The sequence below is a fragment of the Hypanus sabinus genome, chromosome 28 (assembly GCF_030144855.1).
Source record: "Hypanus sabinus isolate sHypSab1 chromosome 28, sHypSab1.hap1, whole genome shotgun sequence".
In the NCBI taxonomy this organism is placed as follows: Eukaryota; Metazoa; Chordata; class Chondrichthyes; order Myliobatiformes; family Dasyatidae; genus Hypanus; species Hypanus sabinus.
Window position 1 is genome coordinate 42,276,238 of NC_082733.1, and position 19,043 is coordinate 42,295,280.

The 19,043-nt window shown below is 43.3% G+C and overlaps 1 protein-coding gene across 2 annotated transcripts in view; it reads left to right on the top strand.

Moving 5' to 3' along the window:
- Nucleotides 1–3,110: 3,110 nt before the first annotated feature.
- The window catches only part of spg11 (SPG11 vesicle trafficking associated, spatacsin), a 213,490-nt gene continuing 197,557 nt past the window's right edge, over nucleotides 3,111–19,043 (top strand). For both annotated transcript variants that reach the window (XM_059953035.1, XM_059953036.1), the window contains exons 1-4: nucleotides 3,111–3,446; nucleotides 12,461–12,645; nucleotides 15,750–15,977; nucleotides 18,619–18,817. In XM_059953035.1, the coding sequence (XP_059809018.1) occupies nucleotides 3,220–3,446; nucleotides 12,461–12,645; nucleotides 15,750–15,977; nucleotides 18,619–18,817 (839 nt within the window). In that variant the 5' untranslated portion in view covers nucleotides 3,111–3,219. The remainder of the gene's footprint in view (nucleotides 3,447–12,460; nucleotides 12,646–15,749; nucleotides 15,978–18,618; nucleotides 18,818–19,043) is intronic.

Below are 19,043 nucleotides of genomic sequence, written 5' to 3' on the forward strand. Positions count from 1 at the left end.
ACCAGAACTGAACACAATATTCCAAGTGTGGTCTAACCAGAGTTTTATAGAGCTGCAACATTACCTCATGGCTGTCGAACTTAATCCCCCCCGACAAGTGAAGGCCACCACACCACACAGCTTCATAACAACCTGATCAACCTGTGGCAAAGAGTGTTGCTTATACTGGCGACCTCCCCTCTTCCCTTTCATCGACTGTCTATATCCTTCCATAGGCACTGCCTGACCCGTTGAGTTCCTGCAGTGCTTTGTGTGTTGCGACAGAGAACAGCAGCAGCTAGTAACCCTGCTGCCTCCCAGCTCTGCTGAACTGTGTCGGATCCTGACCTCGGGTGCTGTCAGTATGGAGTTTGCACGTTTCCCTTGTAAATGGTTCCTGTGGGTGCTCTGGTTTCCTCCCCTGTTCCAAAGGCATACGGCTTGGACAGCTAACAGGCTGCTGTCTGTCACCCTCTGGTGTAGGTGGGTGGTGGGATCTGGCGGAAAAGTGGGGAGAATAATTGATGAACCAGAATTGGTGAAGATGGTTGCGTGTGACAGCCTAATTGCTCACTACCCCAAGAGGAAGTGTCTGTGTGTGACGGCCTATCGCCCACTGCTCCCGAGGGAAGGAGTCTGTGAGTGACGGCCTATCGCTTGCTGCTCTGCCCCTGCAGTCGAGTGGTCTCTCTCTCTCTCCCTCCCTCCCTCCCTCCCTCAATGCTGCTGGAGGATGTTAGCAAAGTTCTGTGATTTATCGATTGGACTGGACTCTTTCGGTTCCATGTCGTTTGTATTCTGTGCCTTCACCCCTTCTGTCTTGTTGCCATTGGGTGCAATTAGCCTTCTTTTGTGTTTGGGTGGGTTTAGGGGTTTGACTTTCTTGTTACTTACACAATTTATTTTTCTGCATGGGGAGAGTGGTTTGATGTTCTTGTTGACATTTGCATGACTTTTTTGTGTAGGGGTGGTTGATGTTGCTATTTGTGCAATTTGTTTATTTTATGTGCAGGGGCAGAGGGCAGGTTTTGTGTTTTCCTTTGAGGAGCTTCCATGGTTTTTATTTGTTTGATGGCTATTTGGAGAAGACTAATCTCAGAGTTGTATACTGCATACGTACTTTGGTAACAACTGAACTTTGATGGTCACTCTGGAGTTGCTGGTTTGTGTGATTTGGTGGCCCATGTGACTTGGGATGGTCAACGTGAACCTGGCAGTCAGTGTTGATTTGGTGGTCTGTCCATCCCATTGGGTGCAGTCTTTCATTGACTCTCTTGTTGCTTGGAGTTACAGTCTATGCCTGCAAGAAAATGTACTTAGATAATAATTTTATTTTAAACTTTGAACTTCACTGAACTTTACTCACACAATCACTGAACTGTTCCCACAACCCATGGACTCACTTTGAAGGACCCTTCATCTCATATACAGTACTGAATATTTATTGCTTACTATTATTAATAATTTATTTTTCTATCTGCAGAGTTTGTTGTTTTCTGCACATTGGTAAGGGATGGTTTTTCATTAATTCTATTGTGTTTCTTGTACTTACTGTGAATGCCTGCTATATATTGAATCACAGTGTTGTATATCGTTCGTCCATCGTCGTCGATGAAGACCTCGACACCATTAGACGATGACAATGATGGTGTTGAGACTCGCGCGTGATTTGGATTTAAGTAAAAGAGAGTTGTGCAGCATCAGCCTCACTCTCTCTTCTCAATTCCCATCTGGATCCGGTGGCAAGACAAGAGTCGAGACGGCTGGAGATGAGACTAGGCGCAGTGGATGACCAGGACATCTTCTGTGTCTTGTCGTGCTCTACGTGTTCCACGACGCTTGCACAGACTGCCTTCTTGACCGTTGGACCTCCCATTGGTCTCGTCCACTCAATCTGCTGGATTCTGCCTTCATGTGCTGGGATAGACAACTCCCTATCTCACTGAGGGTTTGAGACTCATCGGGTACCCTCACCTGGTTTAGCCAGCTTGTCGAAGCCATTGTCTGGGGTGTGGCCGCTGTCACACGCACGAGCTACGGGGAGCCACAGGTGAGAGCTACGGGGAGCCACAGGTGAGAGCTGAGTGCCAGGTGGGGACCAAAGGTGGACAAACCACCTGAAAAGGATGCAACATGTTCCCCCACCAGAGGTACTAACTCTCCCTGACACCCCATACCCCCAAGTGTTGTATATAATTGTGACATACATGTTCTTTGATAACAAACTTGCTTTGATCGTTGAATTGCAAAATTAAGAGTCAGAATCAGAATCAGTTATATTATCACTGACAACTCTCATGAAATTTGATCTTGAAGAAGGGTCTCAGCGCATAACGTCAGCTGTTTATTCATTTCCATAGATGCTGCCTGACCTGCTGAGTTCCTCCAGCATTTTGTGTCTGGGTTTCCAGAATCTGCAGAATATCTTGTGTTTGTGTCATGAAATTAGATAGATAGATAGATAGATAGATACTTTATTCATCCCCAAGGGGAAATTCAACATTTTTCCAGTGTCCCATACACTTATTGTATCAAAACTAATTACATACAGTATTTAACAGTATAAATATGATATGCATCTAAAATCAGCCTCCCAAAAAGCATTAATAAATAGCTTTTAAAAAGTTCTTAAATAGTTTACTAAAGTGCATTGAGTGGTAACTTAAGCTCAGTCCTAACCCCGGCACTTTAACATGTCTTGCCCCTGGTGGTTGAATTGTAGAGCCGAATGGCGTTGGGGAGTAATGATCTCTTCATCCTGTCTGAGGAGCATTGCATTGACAGCAACCTGCCGCTGAAGCTGCTTCTCTGTCTCTGGATGGTGCTATGCAGAGGATGTTCAGGGTTTTCCATGATTGACCATAGCCTACTCAGCGCCCTCCGCTCTGCCACCTAACATTAGATGTAGCGGCAGATCATACAGCCGAGACACAGGCCCTTCGGCCCGGCTGGTACATGCTAAACAAGAGGCTCAACGAAGTTCCCCCAGGCTCAATGGACAGGGAGTATCGAAGATTCTCACCACTCCGACATCGATTCCTTCAGCCTGCCGGCTCAAGGAAACGTGATTATTTCAAGCCCGCCCCCTGATCGTTGATTGGTCTAGTGAACGACAGTGTTTCCGTATCCTTACGTTTGACAGGCTAATGTCACTGTCAGTCACAGCTCGGCTGCTTGCGGGCCCCGCGGCCTTTGGTAAACACTCGAAGCCTGGGGCTAGAGCTGGGGTAGAGAACAACCATGGAACCAGGGCGTCGCGTCCTGGAGGTGCTGCTGGACGCCGCGCCCGAATGGAGAGAGGCCAGCGGCCTGTCACAGCCCAAAGCCGTCTGCGGTTACCAGGCGCTATGTGGGCTCTGGCGACCGGGCGAGGCGGCGGAAGGTGGTTTGTGCTTCACCGGCCTGTGTCAGGACGCCGGCCGCTTCTGCCAGAGGACCGTGGCCGCTGCCACTGGGAAGTTCACTGAGTGAGTCGGCGGGCAGCGGGCAGCGGGTCTCGGGGTCCAGGGGTAGACCGTGTGTGTCGCCCTCGGCATGTTGGGAATTGTAGTCCCAAAGTCAGCTGATGAACGTGTATGGCCGTGATGGGCTGAAAAGTCTCATTCCTTTTATTTGTGTTTGATTCTGAGCCATAGCTCCATGGACTGTATCCTTAGTTTACAACAAATACATTAATCAGTATCAGGTTTATTATGGCTGACATGTCTGTGAAATGTGTTAGCTTGTGGTAGTTTCAGATATACAAAAATAAGTAGTTTAAAAGAGGAATAACGAGGAAGTGTTCTTAGTTTCATGGACCATTCAGAAATCTGATGGAATATAGAAGGCGTACCTAAAAGGTTGAGTGTGTGCCATCAGTCTCCCGTACCTTCTCCTTGATGGTGGTAATGGCCTTAATGATGGATGCCACCTTCTTCATATACCACCTGTAGAAGACGTCCTTGATGGGGGGGGGGGGGGGTGTCAGAAAACAGAAAACCTACAGCACAATACAGACTCTTCGGCTTGAGGGTTGTACCTGTAATGAAGCTGGCTGAGTCTGCAACCCTCTGCAGCTGTCTGCATTGGAAACTCCTTTTCCAACATTGGAAAGGGGTGCATTGGAAACTCCTGCCAATCTGTGATGCAGCCAGGCAGAATTCTCTCCGTCACACACCTACAGAAATTGCAGTAGTTTTTTTATCACTAGTTTTTATTGCACACCAACAAATTAGATTCAATACAACCAGTTACCGATGACATTTTGACCCCCAACCCTCATCCCCACCCTCCTCTCCACCCCTGCACCCCTCTCCCCTCCACCAACCAACTGAATAGTAGTGCATAGACAGACAGAGCATTCCTATTTTAACAGAAGATCTTTTAAGTTAGATATCAAATTTGTCAACATTAAGATTGTGTTTGGTTGTGCATCATTTACTCTTGCTGATGATAATAACAGGTAAGAAATGTCCAAAAAGCTCCGAAGCCAGTGAGTACTTGAAATATCATGAGGAGGTTTCCAATGCTGGACTACAATCTTTTTTTAAAAATTTTTTTTTATTAGTTTTTCAAAACATTTTACAAATTAAAAACCCCAAATCCCAATGAGGAACATTAAAACAGTGCAAAATTAAGCATACAATAACAATATGCTACAAAGGAAGAGAATTTAACAAAAAAAAAGCACCTGAATTAAAGACAAGTAAGCTTAGTGTCCTCCCCAAGCCCCACAACACAAGAAAAAACAACAGCAACTCCAGACCAACCACAACACAATATAGAGAGTATAAGTCTGGACAGCCAAACTCCCAGACTGAATACACTCAGCAACAGAGGATAATAATGCCTTCTACCAGAAAAAAAAGGAGCTGAAAGCAAGGGACTGAAAAGAAAAAAAAACCCTAGTCAAGAGGAAGGTTATGAAAGTACTTGATAAAAGGTCCCCAGACCTTATGGAACTTTAGATCCGAATTGAGAACTGAATAATGAATTTTTTCGAGGTCCAAGCAGGCCATGATGTCGTTAAGCCATTGAGCATGAGTGGGCGGGGCAGCATTTCTCCATCTGAGGAGGATCAAGTGTCTAGCCAGGAGAGAGGCAAAGGATAATATTCGGCATTTGGTCGGACCCAGACATAAATCTGTCTCGCCCTAAAAACCGAACAGAGCAATTAAGGGGTTTGGTTCTAGGTGCTGATTCAGAATACACGATAACGTAGTGAAGACATCTTTCCAGAATTTCTCCAAGCTAGGATAGAACCAGTACATATGGATGAGAGAGGCCTCTTGCATTTATCACAGAGCGGACTAACTCTAGGGTAGAATCGAGATAGTTTAGATTTAGACATATGGGCTCTATGAACAATCTTAAACTGTAAAAGGCAGTGGCGAGCAGAAAGAGAGGTTGAGTTAACCGATTTGAGAACTGAATCCCAGCTCTCCTGCTCCCAGGCCATTTTGATTTTATCCATGGGGGCCCGTTGTAAGGCCGCTAGTTTATCTCGGATGATTGATATTAAGCCTTTACCTAGTGGATTCATGGAAAGAAATAGGTCCATAGCATTTTTCGCAGACATTTCAGGAAAGTTAGGAATTAAAGGAGCAATAAAGTGTCGGATTTGGAGATATCTGAAAAAATGAGCATTGGGCAGATTGAACTTAACAGAGAGCTGCTGAAAAGAAGCGAAGCGATTATCAATGAAAAGATCTTCAAAGTGTCTAATGCCCTTCCTTTACCAAACTTGGAATGCTGAATCGTATGTAGTAGGTAAAAAAAGGTGATTATGCGTAACAGGGCTGGAAACGGAAAACCCCTGGAAACCATAGCATTTCCTGATCTGAGCCCATATACGCAAAGTGTGTCTAACAAGAGGATTAGCTATTGATCTGGGCAGACTACTTGGGAGTGCAGAGCCAAGAAGTGCAGAGATAGATAATTCTTTAGTGGAGCTCAGCTCCATTGCCACCCAGTTAGGGCACTCGGGTTGGCCATGGAAGAAAGACCAGAAGGTAGCACAACATATATTAGCTGCCCAATAATATAAACGAAAGTTAGGTAAAGCCATGCCACCCTCTTTTTTAGATTTTTGGAGATGGATTTTATTAATTCTAGAGCGCTTATTCTACCACAGATATGACAAAATAATAGAGTCTAAGGAATAAAAATTGAGATAGATTGAAATAGGTATAAAAATTTGGGGAGAACATACATTTTAACAACATTAATACGACCTACCAAAGACATAGATAGAGGTGACCATTGTACCAGACTCTGTTTTATAGCATATGAAAGATTGGCAAAGTTTTCACGAAAGAGATCTTTAAACTTCCTTGTGACTGTAATTCCAAGATAAGTAAATTGATTATGGACTACTTTAAAGGGAGATCATGAAATGTTAGTTCTTGTGCTTCTTTATTAATTGGGAGAAGTTCACTCTTATGTAAATTAAGTTTATAGCCAGAGATCTGGCTAAACTGGTCAAGAAGTGAAAACATTAGAGGTAAGGATGTAGATGGATTTGAGAGAAAGAGTAATAAGTCATCAGCATAGAGAGAAACTTTATGCTCAACACCCCCTCTCCAAATCCCAGTCAATTCAGGGCAGTTTCGAAATGCTATCGCCAGAGGTTCCATAGCCAAATCAAAGAGAAAGGGACTTAAGGGGCATCCCTGGCGGGTGCCACGTTTGAGATTAAATACTTGGGATTTCTGAAAATTGGTTAAAACAGAGGCAGTAGGACACAGGTACAGCAATTGAATCCAAGAGATGAAACTTTAGCCAACGTCAAATTTTTCTAAAACTGCAAAAAGGTAGTTCCACTCTATACGATCAAAACTACAATCTTCTTAGCTGCAGTCAGTCCTGCAAGCCAGATTTTGCTTGTTTTTTTTCTGTAAGGGAAAGGTGGGAGTCATCATTTAGAAGATGTACAGATAGATAGATAGATACTTCATTCATCCCCAAAGGGAAATTCAACATTTTTCCAGTGTCCCATACACTTATTGTATCAAAACTAATTACATACAGTATTTAACTCAGTATAAATATGATATGCATCTAAAATCAGCCTCCCAAAAAGCATTAATAAATAGCTTTTAAAAAGTTCTTAAATAGTTTACTAAAGTGCATTGAGTGGTAACTTAAGCTCAGTCCTAACCCCGGCACTTTAACATGTCTTGCCCCTGGTGGTTGAATTGTAGAGCCGAATGGTGTTGGGGAGTAATGATCTCTTCATCCTGTCTGAGGAGCATTGCATTGACAGCAACCTGCCGCTGAAGCTGCTTCTCTGTCTCTGGATGGTGCTGTGCAGAGGATGTTCAGGGTTTTCCATGATTGACCATAGCCTACTCAGCGCCCTCCGCTCTGCCACCGATGTCATACTCTCCAGTTCTGTGCCCACGACAGAGCCCGCCTTCCTTACCAGCTTATTAAGACGTGAGGCATCCCTCTTCTTAATGCTGCCTCCCCAGCACGCCACCACAAAGTACAGTGGGTTCCTTTGGTAATTGTACCCCCGTTAGTTCTGTAGGAGTACTGATAACCTTCCCCCACAAACCAAAAACCCCTGGACATTCCCATAGAACATGTATAAAAGAGCCAATGGTTCCGTGGGGGCAAAGTGAGCAACATGGGTCAGGAACCAGTCCCATTTGATGTCAATTCATTATCCAACAATCACAACACAGGAGCACCAGCGGCTATATTTCACTGGGAGTTTGAGGAGGTTTGCTATGCCACCAGAGATTAGCAACTTTCTACAGATGTGTTCTGACCGGTTGCATCACTATCTGGTATGGAGAGGCCTCTGAACTGGGTTGGGAAAAGCTGTAGAAAGTTGTAGACTCGGCCAGCTTCATGATGGGCACTAGACTCCCCACCATCAAGACCATCTTCAGAAGGCAATTCCTCGAGAAGGTGGTTTCCATCGTGAGGGACCACCTTCATCCAGAACCATCCGGCAGGAGGTACAAAAGCCTGAACGCACACTCAACATTTTAGGAACAGCTTCATCCTCTCTGCCATCAGATTTCTGAGCAGTCCATGAACATTCTGCCCTTTTGTTGCACTAATTTTTTTGTATTTCTTATTGCAGCTTATAGTAATTTTAAATGTATTTCATTGTACTGCTGCAAAACAACAAACTCCACGACATAAAATACTGTGCAAAAGTTCTGGGTATATATAGCTAGGGTGCCTAAGAGTTTAGCACAGTACTGCATTTATCAATGTGGAGCGGGCAGTGAGTTTGTAAATCCAGCAGAAGCAAAAGATGTTGAGAATGGTGAGGGTGGAGTACTGTGAAAGGGGGTGGGACAGGTGGCAGGGAAGGGGTGCCAGGGCAGAGGGTGATGCGGGTGCAGACACACCCTGCCCTGAGATGCCAGGCAAGATCATTTGGCTTATTAATCATTTCAGAATGTCTCTCTGGTGCTTCCCACTCCCTCTACTCTCCCTCCCCCTTTTCCCAACCATGATTCCACTCTCCCTGCCTGTTCCCACTCTCAGTCCACAATAGAGACCCAGATCAGAGTCAGGTTTATCATCACTCACACATGTTGCAGCCTGAAATGTCAACTGTTTATTCCTCTCTGTAGATGCTCCCTGACCACCTCCAGTATTTTTTGTGTGTATTACTCTGGATTTCCAGCCTCTGCAGATTCTCTTGTTTTTATGAATCTCTGTACAATGCTTACCAGCCAATAATATATTCAGCACTTCTCCAAATAAAGCTGCTGCTTGTTATTTCTCTTCCTGCCTTTATTTCTTTGACTAAGTATTTATCCCTAACTGACCACATTCTGGCCCCTGCCCACAGTTCCACACAGCTCTGCAGCTGGCTGCTTTTCTCCACTTAGAGGTTTCTTGGGAGCTTTGATTCATTAGAGTTCAAGGGCAAGTTGTTATGAACAGATCTTGTTTTAAAAGGATATGCTTAAGAGAATGTCGAGGGTTTTAACTACGTGGCAATTGTGATAAATCGAACCTGAGTATGATGGACCCAAATGCTGTGGAAATGTGAAGTAAACTCAGTGTTGAAAGCTGCTTTTACAGAGAGAGTAGAACAATCCTGTAGGATTTTTTGTATGCAAGCACACAATTTCTGGGTCATTATTTTTACCTTGCGATTATTGTAAATAAACGCCATTAGTAGCATAAAATGCCCAATGCAAAAGACAGACACTCTTTGGGTTAAGAATGCTTGACTTAATGGGCACCCATGCATATGAACGGATTCTTAGAATATTTTTAGTTCAAAAGTTTGAATGCACGTACTTTCATTTCCACAAACTACTTGTTTCCTCTCTCTCTCTGTTTTTAGTAATTGTTCTTCCTTTTCAATCTCGTATGCTTTTGATACCATTCATTACAATATCGTGGAGGTATGATTACCCTTGGGGTGACTTCTATGTGTGTTCTGACCTCTGGACAAAATTGATTTATGAATGTTTTTAAAGGGAGATTAGCTTTATTTGTCACATGAACATTGAATCATACAGTGAAATGTGTGATCAACACATTCTGAGATGTGGGTTACCTCCTCCTCCAGCACAAGTGTCCAGCGCCAACATAGCATACCCACTTACTTACCCCTACTGGGGCATAGGTCACTGACAGCAGCTCACCAGAGTCCTCTCCTGGGCCAGTCTTTCATTAAAACCTGTGTGGGTGAATGTGCGTCTACAGTAATTTACTGTACGTGACCAAATTAAAAGCTGTGGATGAACCAGGAAGTTTGTAGTCTGCTGAGAGCTAGATCTGTGTGACTCAGGTCCGTACAAGAAAGCCAGATACGACTTGCAGAGGGCTGTATCAAGAGCTAAGGAACAATTCCGAATGAGGTTTGAGGCAGAATCAGATGCATGCCAACTCTTGACAGGGTTTGCAGGGAATTAACTTCCTACAAAGCGAAGCCAAACATTATGAATGTCGGTGATGTTTCACTCCCTGACGAGCTCAATGCCTTTTATCCTTGCTTTTAAAGAGGGAAGAAAACCATAGCTGTGAGGATTCCTGCAGCACCCAGTGATCCTCTGATCTCTGTCTCGGAGGCCGGCTTCAGGCCCTCTTTCAAGAGGGGTGAACCCTCACAAGGCAACAGGCCCCAATGGAGTACCTGGTCAGGCTCTGAAAACCTGTGCCATCCAACTGGCAAGTGTGTTCAAAGACACTTTCAATCTCCTTGCTACAGTCAGAAGTTCCCACCTGGTTCAGAAGGACAGCAAGAGCAAGGTGAACTATTGTCCAGTAGCTCTCACATCTACAGTGACGGAGTGTTTTGAGAGGGTAGTTGTGGCTAGAGTCAGCTCCTGTCTCAGCAAGGACCTGGACCCACTGCAATTTGTCTGTTGCCACAATAGGTCAGCGGCAGATGCAATTTCATTGGCTCTTCACATGGTCTTGGAATACCTGGACAATACAAATACCTATATCAGGATGCTGTTTGTTAACCACAGCTCAGCGCTTAACACAATTGTTCCTACAGTTCTGATCGATAAGCCACAGAACCTGGGCCTCTGTACCTCACTCTGCAATTGGATCCTCAGCTTCCTAACCAGAATACCACAATCTGAAATAATATTTCAGCCTCACCGATAAGCAACAATGGCACACCTCGGATGTGTGCTTAGCCCACCACTCTACTGTCTCTATACCCATGACTGTGCAGTTAGGTATAGCTCAAATGCCATCTATAAATCGGCTGATGATACAACCATTGTTGGTAGAACCTCAGATGGTGACGAAAGGGTGTACGGGAGTGAAATATACCGGCTAGCTGAGTGTTGTCGCAGCAACAACCTTGCACTGATAGTCAGTAATGAGTTTCAAGCAGCTGATTGTGGACTTCAGAAAGGGTAAGACAAGGGAGCACACAGCAGTCCTCAAAGAGAGATCAGAAGTGCAGAGAGTGAGCAATTTCAAGTTCCTGGGTGTCCAAATCTCTGAGGATCTAGGAGTTTAAGGAAATTTAGTATGTCACCAGAAACACTCGCAAGTTTCTACGGAAGTACTGTGGAGAACATTTTGACAGAGTGCATCACAGTCTGATATGGGGCGGGGGGGGGGGGGTGCTAGTGCACAGGACCAGTAAGCTGCAGAAAATTAACTCCATCATGGACACTGGCCTCCGCAGTGCTGAGGACGTCTTCAAGGAGCGATGGTGTCCATCATTAGGGACCCCCATCATCCAGATCATGTCCTCTCTCATTGTTACCGTAAGGTAGGTAGGTAGGTACGCGCATGTGCGCCCACCCCAACTCACTAACTCTAACCGGTGTGTCTCTTTGGAATGTGGGAGGAAACGGGAGCACCTGGAAGAAACCCATTGATTGTGGGGGAAACAGGCAAACTCCTTACAGACAGTGGTAGGAATTGAACCCCAATCTTAAAGCAGGCACTGTAAATGTTTATGCTAACCGCTACACTACCGTTCTGTCCTGTGCCATGCTGTCTTAACAGAATGTGTTGGTTACCTGAGGAGGCTGGAGTTAGAAATAAAAGCAGCAAATGCTGAAGTACTCAGAAAGATGAGTAGTTTCTGTGATGGGAGAATTAGAATCAGAATCTGCACACACAAGGTTGCCACTGCCCGTGCCATCTTAGCATCATAACATGAATGAACTTTTCAGGTTGGATGATCTTCCATCAAACCTTGTTATAACACAAGTTTTGGCTGGGTTGAGTTTTCTCCGTCTTGGCAATTTACTTGTAGATGTTTCGTCACCATGTGAGGAGACATTGTCAGTGCGCTGGGGAAGGCCAACATCCGGAGGACACACCACAATCAATAACGCACTGATGAAGTCTCCTCACATGGTGATGAAACATTTGCAAGTCAATTGCCAGGATCAGAGAACAACTGAACCCAACCATCAACTAACTGAGCCACACATCTTCCGAATTATTTCCAAAACCAGTTTTGTGGCTCAAAGAAATGATGAAGGAAGGCTTGATGCAAAGTAGTAGATGGAAGGAAGGAGAAATGAAGTAAAAGGGATGAAGGAGGTGTTAGTACAGAATTGTTATCTGAAGTAATCAAAGAAATGTGTTGAGCTGGAAGTATAAAATGAAAAAGTTAAAAATGTTAATTATCTTCTAGACTAGAGAGTCCTAATGAAGGGTCTTGGCTGAAAACATTGACTCTATTCCTTTCCATAAATGCTGCCTGACTTGCTGAGTTCATTTACCATTTTGTGTGTGTTGCTCTGAATTATCTTCAAGCTGGATTATATTAAAGTTTGATTTTAATGACAGTGATTGAATGTAGCTCTTACTCAGTTGGTCATGAGGTTCAGATAGGCGAGATTGTTGTGAATCCTGCATCTATCGTTGATGTTGGTCATATAGAAGTTAAAGTCCACCTGTTGCACATAAGCTGCTGTTAGCAATTTCCTGGTATAAATGGCTGTCTGGTTTAACCACAGATGGTGTATCATTAGGGATTTGATGTATTTCTCCTCAAGCTGATGTATTTTTTCTGCCTGTGACACTTCTGTTACAGCTTTGTTTGGGAAACAACTGAGAATTTACAGACTTCACCCAACAGTGGACGTCTTCTTGCTGTCAATAACCACAATGATTTGGGGATCTACAAGTTCCAAGTCCAAGATGGCATCTGTGACGTTACCAACACTCACAGCTGCAGTGAAGAGGCACTCAAGAAGCTAGTTGATAAGAAACACCTCAGTAAGTAATGTTGCTGTGTTTGTTAAAGAAATCTGCATAGACCAAAAAGGTGGCAGCGTGATGTGATAGACAGGACCATTTGGTTTTCCAGTTGTAGGAGGGTGGATGACTGTAGACCTGCAGAGAAAACATCTTCATTGCACAAGTCTGTCAAGCAGTCCTGTAGGTGCTGTGGGAGAAGGAGTTGTATGTAGTTCCCTGAAGAGTTTGTAAACCGCCATTTAGCTGAATGCCTCCTTACTAGACCTAACAAGCGCCAAGTTGCTGCTTAGCTCGCTCTTGAGGTAAGCCTTCCCAGTCAGATCCTTCATGCACATTTAGGGTCTCAATCCCATTGCTACACTTGAGACAGCTACAGTGTGGATCAGATGATTGTCCAGTTCCTCATCTCGATTTGTTTGCAGTGAGGGTGAGGTGATTGTCCTGATCTTGAGATGGCTGCAGTGTGGATATGGTAATGCCTAATTCCTTCTGGGTTGTTGTATTTGCCAAGAAGGTCTAGAAAGAGGGAAAGCTGTCCTTGCCAAGTTTTACCCTGTGTTACAGAGGACACTGATTTCCAGATTGCCCTTAGGCACGTACACTGAAACTAATCTCAGCTGCTGCTGCAAGATCATCCATTTTGTGACAGAATGTACAAAATTTGTTGATCTCTTAGTGTGAGATGTCAGTGAGTGAATGCTGCCGACCAGCACGTTCCCACATGCAGCTTTCCCCCAGATGCTTTGGTTCCCTCTCACATTCATTTGTAACAATTAAACCAATGAACCCGAATGTCTTTGAATTGTTGGAGAAAACCAGAGCACCTGGAGGAAACCCAAGTGGTTACTGGGAGAATGCACAAACTTCTTACAGGCAGCTGTGGGGGTTGAACCTGAGACACTGGTGCTGTATCGGTGCTATGCTACCGTGTCGCCCCATCTAAGAGTATCATAATGCCCCTATCTGTCTCCACCACCATCCCTGGTAGGGCACTCCACACACCCACCACTCTCTGTTAAAAAAGAAATTTGTCTCTGACATCCCCACTATACTTTCCCTCCAGTTGCTTCCGGCACTAACGTAGCATGCCCATACTAACCGGTACATCTTAAGAAGGTGGGAGGAAACCCACAGGGAGAACATACAAACTCCTCACAGGCAGCAGCAGGAATTGAACCTGGGTCTCTGGTGCTGTAATAGTGTTACACTATCATGCCACCCATTTAATTTTTAGACTGTTCCTGTTCCTAATCTCCTCAACCAGTGAAAATTGTTTCTCTCAGTCCTTTAAGTTTCTATAATATAACAAATGTATTTGGAAGTTTAGTAAGAATATGCACAGAACGAACAGTGCTGGGATGGAGCTGTAAAATGTATTTGCAGTTGGTTCAGAAAGCTGATTTTTCATGCTCTTTGTTCATTAATACTATGCAGTATACAGTATCATTTATTCATTTATTTGTTCATTTATCAAGGCGGCCTTGTAAATGATTGTTGAGAGATTTCTGCATTGGAGTATTATGAGACTGTTTTATCCTCAATAGCTGTTCACTTGCATTAGTGTGACATTACTGCGCTGGTGCAGAGTTCAGGTGTAGATTAGAAATTAACACATCACATGATTTTTCTAAAAGTCTATGGGTCTAGATCATCCCATTCTACTCTGCCTGTCTCCTCACAGGTGGTTAATTTCAAAATTCAATCCTCATTGCAGCCCCTGTAAAGAAAACCTAACCATCCCTTTCACAGCTCGTTTCATCTCTCGTTTGAATTTGGAGATTCAAACGAGAGGACATGATTTGAGAGTTAGGGGGCAGAAGTTTAAGGGAAACGCGAGAGGGTATTTCTTTACTCAGAGGGTGATAGCTGTGTGGAATGAGCTTCCTGTAGAAGTAGTAGAGGCCAGTTCAGTTGTGTCATTTAAGGTAAAATTGGATAGGTATATGGACAGGAAAGGAGTGGAGGGTTATGGGCTGAGTGCGGGTAGGTGGGACTAGATGAGATTAAGAGTTCGGCGCGGACTAGGAGGGCCGAGATGGCCTGTTTTCTTGCTGTGATTGTTATATGGTTATAGTGGAAGCTGTCGCTTTGGCCCACCTAGTCTGTGCTGAACTGTTGCTCTACTCTATCTCTGCTCACAAGTGGTTAATTCCAAAGGTCAATCCAGTCAGTCCTTGTTGCAGAGATCCTAACCATCCATTTCTTGCTGAGATATAGAGCACTACAGCTCAGAAACAGGCCCTTCAGCCCATCTAGTCTGTGCCGAATTATTCTGCTCTATCTCTATGCCCAAATGGTTAATTCCAAATGTCAGTCTTCATTGTGGCAAGTCTAAACATCTTTTCTTACTGAGCCATAGAGCACTACAGCGTAGAAGCAGGCCCTTCAGCCCATCTAATCGGTGCCAAACCGTTTTCCTGCCAAATACCATCTAGCTGCACCTGGACCATGGCTCTCCATACCCCTACTATCCATGTATTCATCCAAACTTCTCTTAATTATTGTAATCAAACCCACATCCACCCACCTGAATAAGACCAAAGCTGTGTTTTTAAAAAAAATTGTACATGAGATGTCGTGGCTGGTAACACTGGTGTTTATTGGCCATTTTTAATTAATTACCCTTGGGAAACTGGTGATGAGAAGTCTCCTAGTGGGGAAGACATTTCCTTGGTCTGGCTAAAGGATGGGGGGGGGAGGGGAAGAATAAAATAATGTTACTTTTTTTATTGTACTATTTAGTACTCTTTTTAAAAAAATATATGTCTTATACTTTGTAGCTCTGCCTAAAAGGAGGCAAAGAGAAACCATTTCTGTAGAAAAACTTGCCAAGAACAATCACGGTCATGACAGATGATTGCTGACATCATACGATACGGCACATGATGATGATGATGACTGTGGGCTGCCACAAAAACAACTAACTGATGATCAACCTAATTCTGATTAGGTTCTTTGTTTATATTTTTCAAACAGTAGCTGATATATTATTGAGCATTTCTAAATGGTTTTAAGACATTTCTATTTTTGATTGAAGAAGTCAAACTGCCTAAATTAGGTGAGGCACTTGCTAATTCTTCTGAAGTTAGACAATTAACAAGCAAGTTGTTTTCGATTTCTAGGTTTACCACCACCTTTTACTCTGAAGATTTTGTCATTTAAAAGCAGCACATCCTTCATACTGCTCGACAATTGCACACTGCTTCACCTGTCTTGGTTGGAAGATGCTGCTGAAGCAGATATTTTAGATGCTTTTAAACTTTGTCTGCCTCCTGAAGTTCCAGAGAGGATAACAGATTGCCAGATTTGCCAAGAAATACTTTTTCTACTGGACACTGCAGGCTGCATTTGTATCCTTTGTAGTTCTGAACACCTTAAAACAAATTACTGGCACCACTCATCACACCAGTAGTGTTATACTGTTTACTTTTTAACTTGTGTGGTAAATGCATCTTATGCTAAAAAATCAATCTTCTGGAATATATTTTATTATTTGTAGTAATATTAATTTAAGTGTTATCTGTACTCTGTTGAGCACCTTGGTCCGGAGGAACACCGTTTCGTTTGGCAGTATACCTGTTCATGGCTGAATGACAGTGAATTTGAATGTGAATACAGAAATAGAGCACACTTGCGGCAGTAGATTTATCACAGGGCTTGGATCACATTACGTCAGGAGTTCACAACCTGGGGTCCACAGATCCCTTGTTTAATGGTATTGGTCCATGACATGAAAAGGTTGTGAACCCTTGCTTTAGATGGACACAGAGAAGTTGTTAAAAGTGTTTTTGGCTGGGGTTCGGTGATGGTGTTTATTAAATTTAACATGGTGATTTAAAAAAAAGTACCCAAAAAGTAACAACACACACAAAATGCTGGTGGAACACAGCAGGCCAGGCAGCATCTATAGGGAGAAGCACTGTTGTCGTTTCGGGCTGAGTCCTGATGATGTGTCTCAGCCCAAAACGTCAACAGTCCTTCTCCTTGTAGATACTGCCTGGCCTGCTGTGTTCCACCAGCATTTTGTGTGTCTTGTTTGAATTTCTAGCATCTGCAGATTTACTTGTGTTTGCTCCCCAAAACGTAACACTCATTTTGCAATTTACTCATCCATGGCAGTGCTTCGCTTTATTTACTCTCACTAGCTCGCAATGAATTAATATTTGTGTGACGGGTTCAAAACAAGCTGGTTTAATGTGCATACTGTTAAAAAGACACAACCAGTGAACCGTTCCTGTTCATTTTCTGAACATTCAGGTGTAATGCTTCTTAATTATTCTTGCCTCTGTGATTGAATACATTTTTAAAAAATCAATATTTTAAAAATTAAAGCTGTAATTGCATTCACTAAAGGAAATTCTAATGGCATAGCTTTTAAGACCAGCATATTTAAAAATGTTTTATTTACTAGGAGGTACAACATGGAATAGATCCTACTAGCCCTTTGAGCTGCACCACCCAGAAATCCCCACCAACCCCAATTTAACCCTGACCTAATCATGGGACAATTTAGAATGACCAATTAATCTACTTGGTACATCTTTGGATTGGGGGGGGGGGGGTAACCAGTGCACCTGCAGAAAACCTACACATTCCATGGGGAGAAATTTCAGAGACTCTTTAGAGAGGACACTGGGACTGAAACTCCAATGCCCCAAGCTGTAATAGTGTTGTGCTAACTAGAGTTAACCCTCTGTGCCCATCTCCCCTTTCAACTTTCTGCTTCTTTATCTCTACAGTTCTTTCATGCTTATCCCCTCCCCCTCCCCCCTTTACCTTTCCTCTGATTGCACCTCTAGGTCCTACCCCCCCTCACCTATCTCTATTGCTGGGCTTCGGTCCTCTCTTCCCCCCCCCCCCCCCATTCCTGATAAAGGGTCTCGGCCCGAAACGTTGGCTACTCTTTTCTCACGGATGCTGCCTGACCTGCTGAGTTCTTCCAGTGTTGTGTTTGTATTCTTTGATCCACAGCATCTGCAGTTGTATTTTTGTGTCTTGAAGCGTTAACCCAACACTGTATGATTGCAATGCCGTATTTATCTTTATACACGCTAATTTTCAAAGATGTATGTTGATTGTTGATTTAAAATAACCATTCTCTGAGCTTAATTTCTGACTTCAGTGTGTTTCTTTTTCTTCATTGCTCTGTGGTAGTTCATAAGACAAAATTGGGCTACTTGGCCTGTTGAGTCTTATTCTGCCATTCCATCATCTCTCTCAATTCCAGTCTCCTACCTTCTCCTAACCTGGACAGAGTTTCATGTTTGCTCATCTTTGCCTATCAATAGTCTTACCATCCTCCCAATTTCTATTCCAATCACATTTTAATCAGCGAAGATAATGATAAGATGAGGAGCTAGTTACTTACAGTGCTATGCGATGTGAAGTGTATTTATTTGGAGGAACTGGACCTAAAATAGATATTAAAATGAGCATTTGTGGGAATGATGTGCTAATAGGTGATGAAGGACAGTGCAACATACACAGAAGTACAACTGTGATGTGGAAGGAAAGAGAAGCAGGATAAGTTCTTTGAATTATTTTTATTTGTTTGCTTGTTCACTCAGCTTCACTTGCCCCATCAATGAACTCTTCTCACAACCTGTGGACTCACTTTCGAGGACTCTTCACCTCATGTTCTCAATACTTATTACTTATTTTTGTTATTTTTATTTATTTCTGTTTGTGTTTGCACAGTTTATTGTCTTTTGCACACTGGTTGAACGCCCAAGTTGGTGCGGTCTTTCACTGATTATGTTATGGATTTATTGAGTATGCCCACAAGAAAGTGAATGTCAGGGTTGTAAATAGTGTCATGTGTACTTTGATAATAAATTACTTTGAAACTTATTTAAAGACAAAGTGCAGAAAATGCCTTCCTGCCGAACAAACCTCACCCAGCAACTCACCTATTTAACGCTAGCCTGACCTGTGAGTTCCTCCAGCTCCTTTGTGTGGTGTCAAATTCCTCAATATAATACTCTTTATAAGATATCTGTGATACAGTGGATGGCAAGCAGCTCGGGAATGTTGATCTTAAGCTCTGCCAGGCTGGAGTATATGAAGAGGATGACGAACCCTGTGACTTAACCCACCTGAGCAGACTTGATTTATCGCCTGACTTGGATGTTGCTGTTGCTGTAAACTGCTTCAACTGCGCTATTTGCATCAACTTGAACAGTTTTTTCAGGTAAAGTTATTCTGTATGTTTTTATTATAAAGGTAGATATGATCAGAATTTCAATTATGTTAGTCAAATTACTTCGTTGAAGTATATCACGTGAGAAATGCACTCAGTGGCCACTTTATTTGGTACCTCCTGTACCTAATATAGTTGCCGCTGAGTGTATATCCATGGTTTTCTTCTGTTGTAGCCAGAACTTAAGAGTTGTGCATTCAGAGCCACTCTTCTGCAC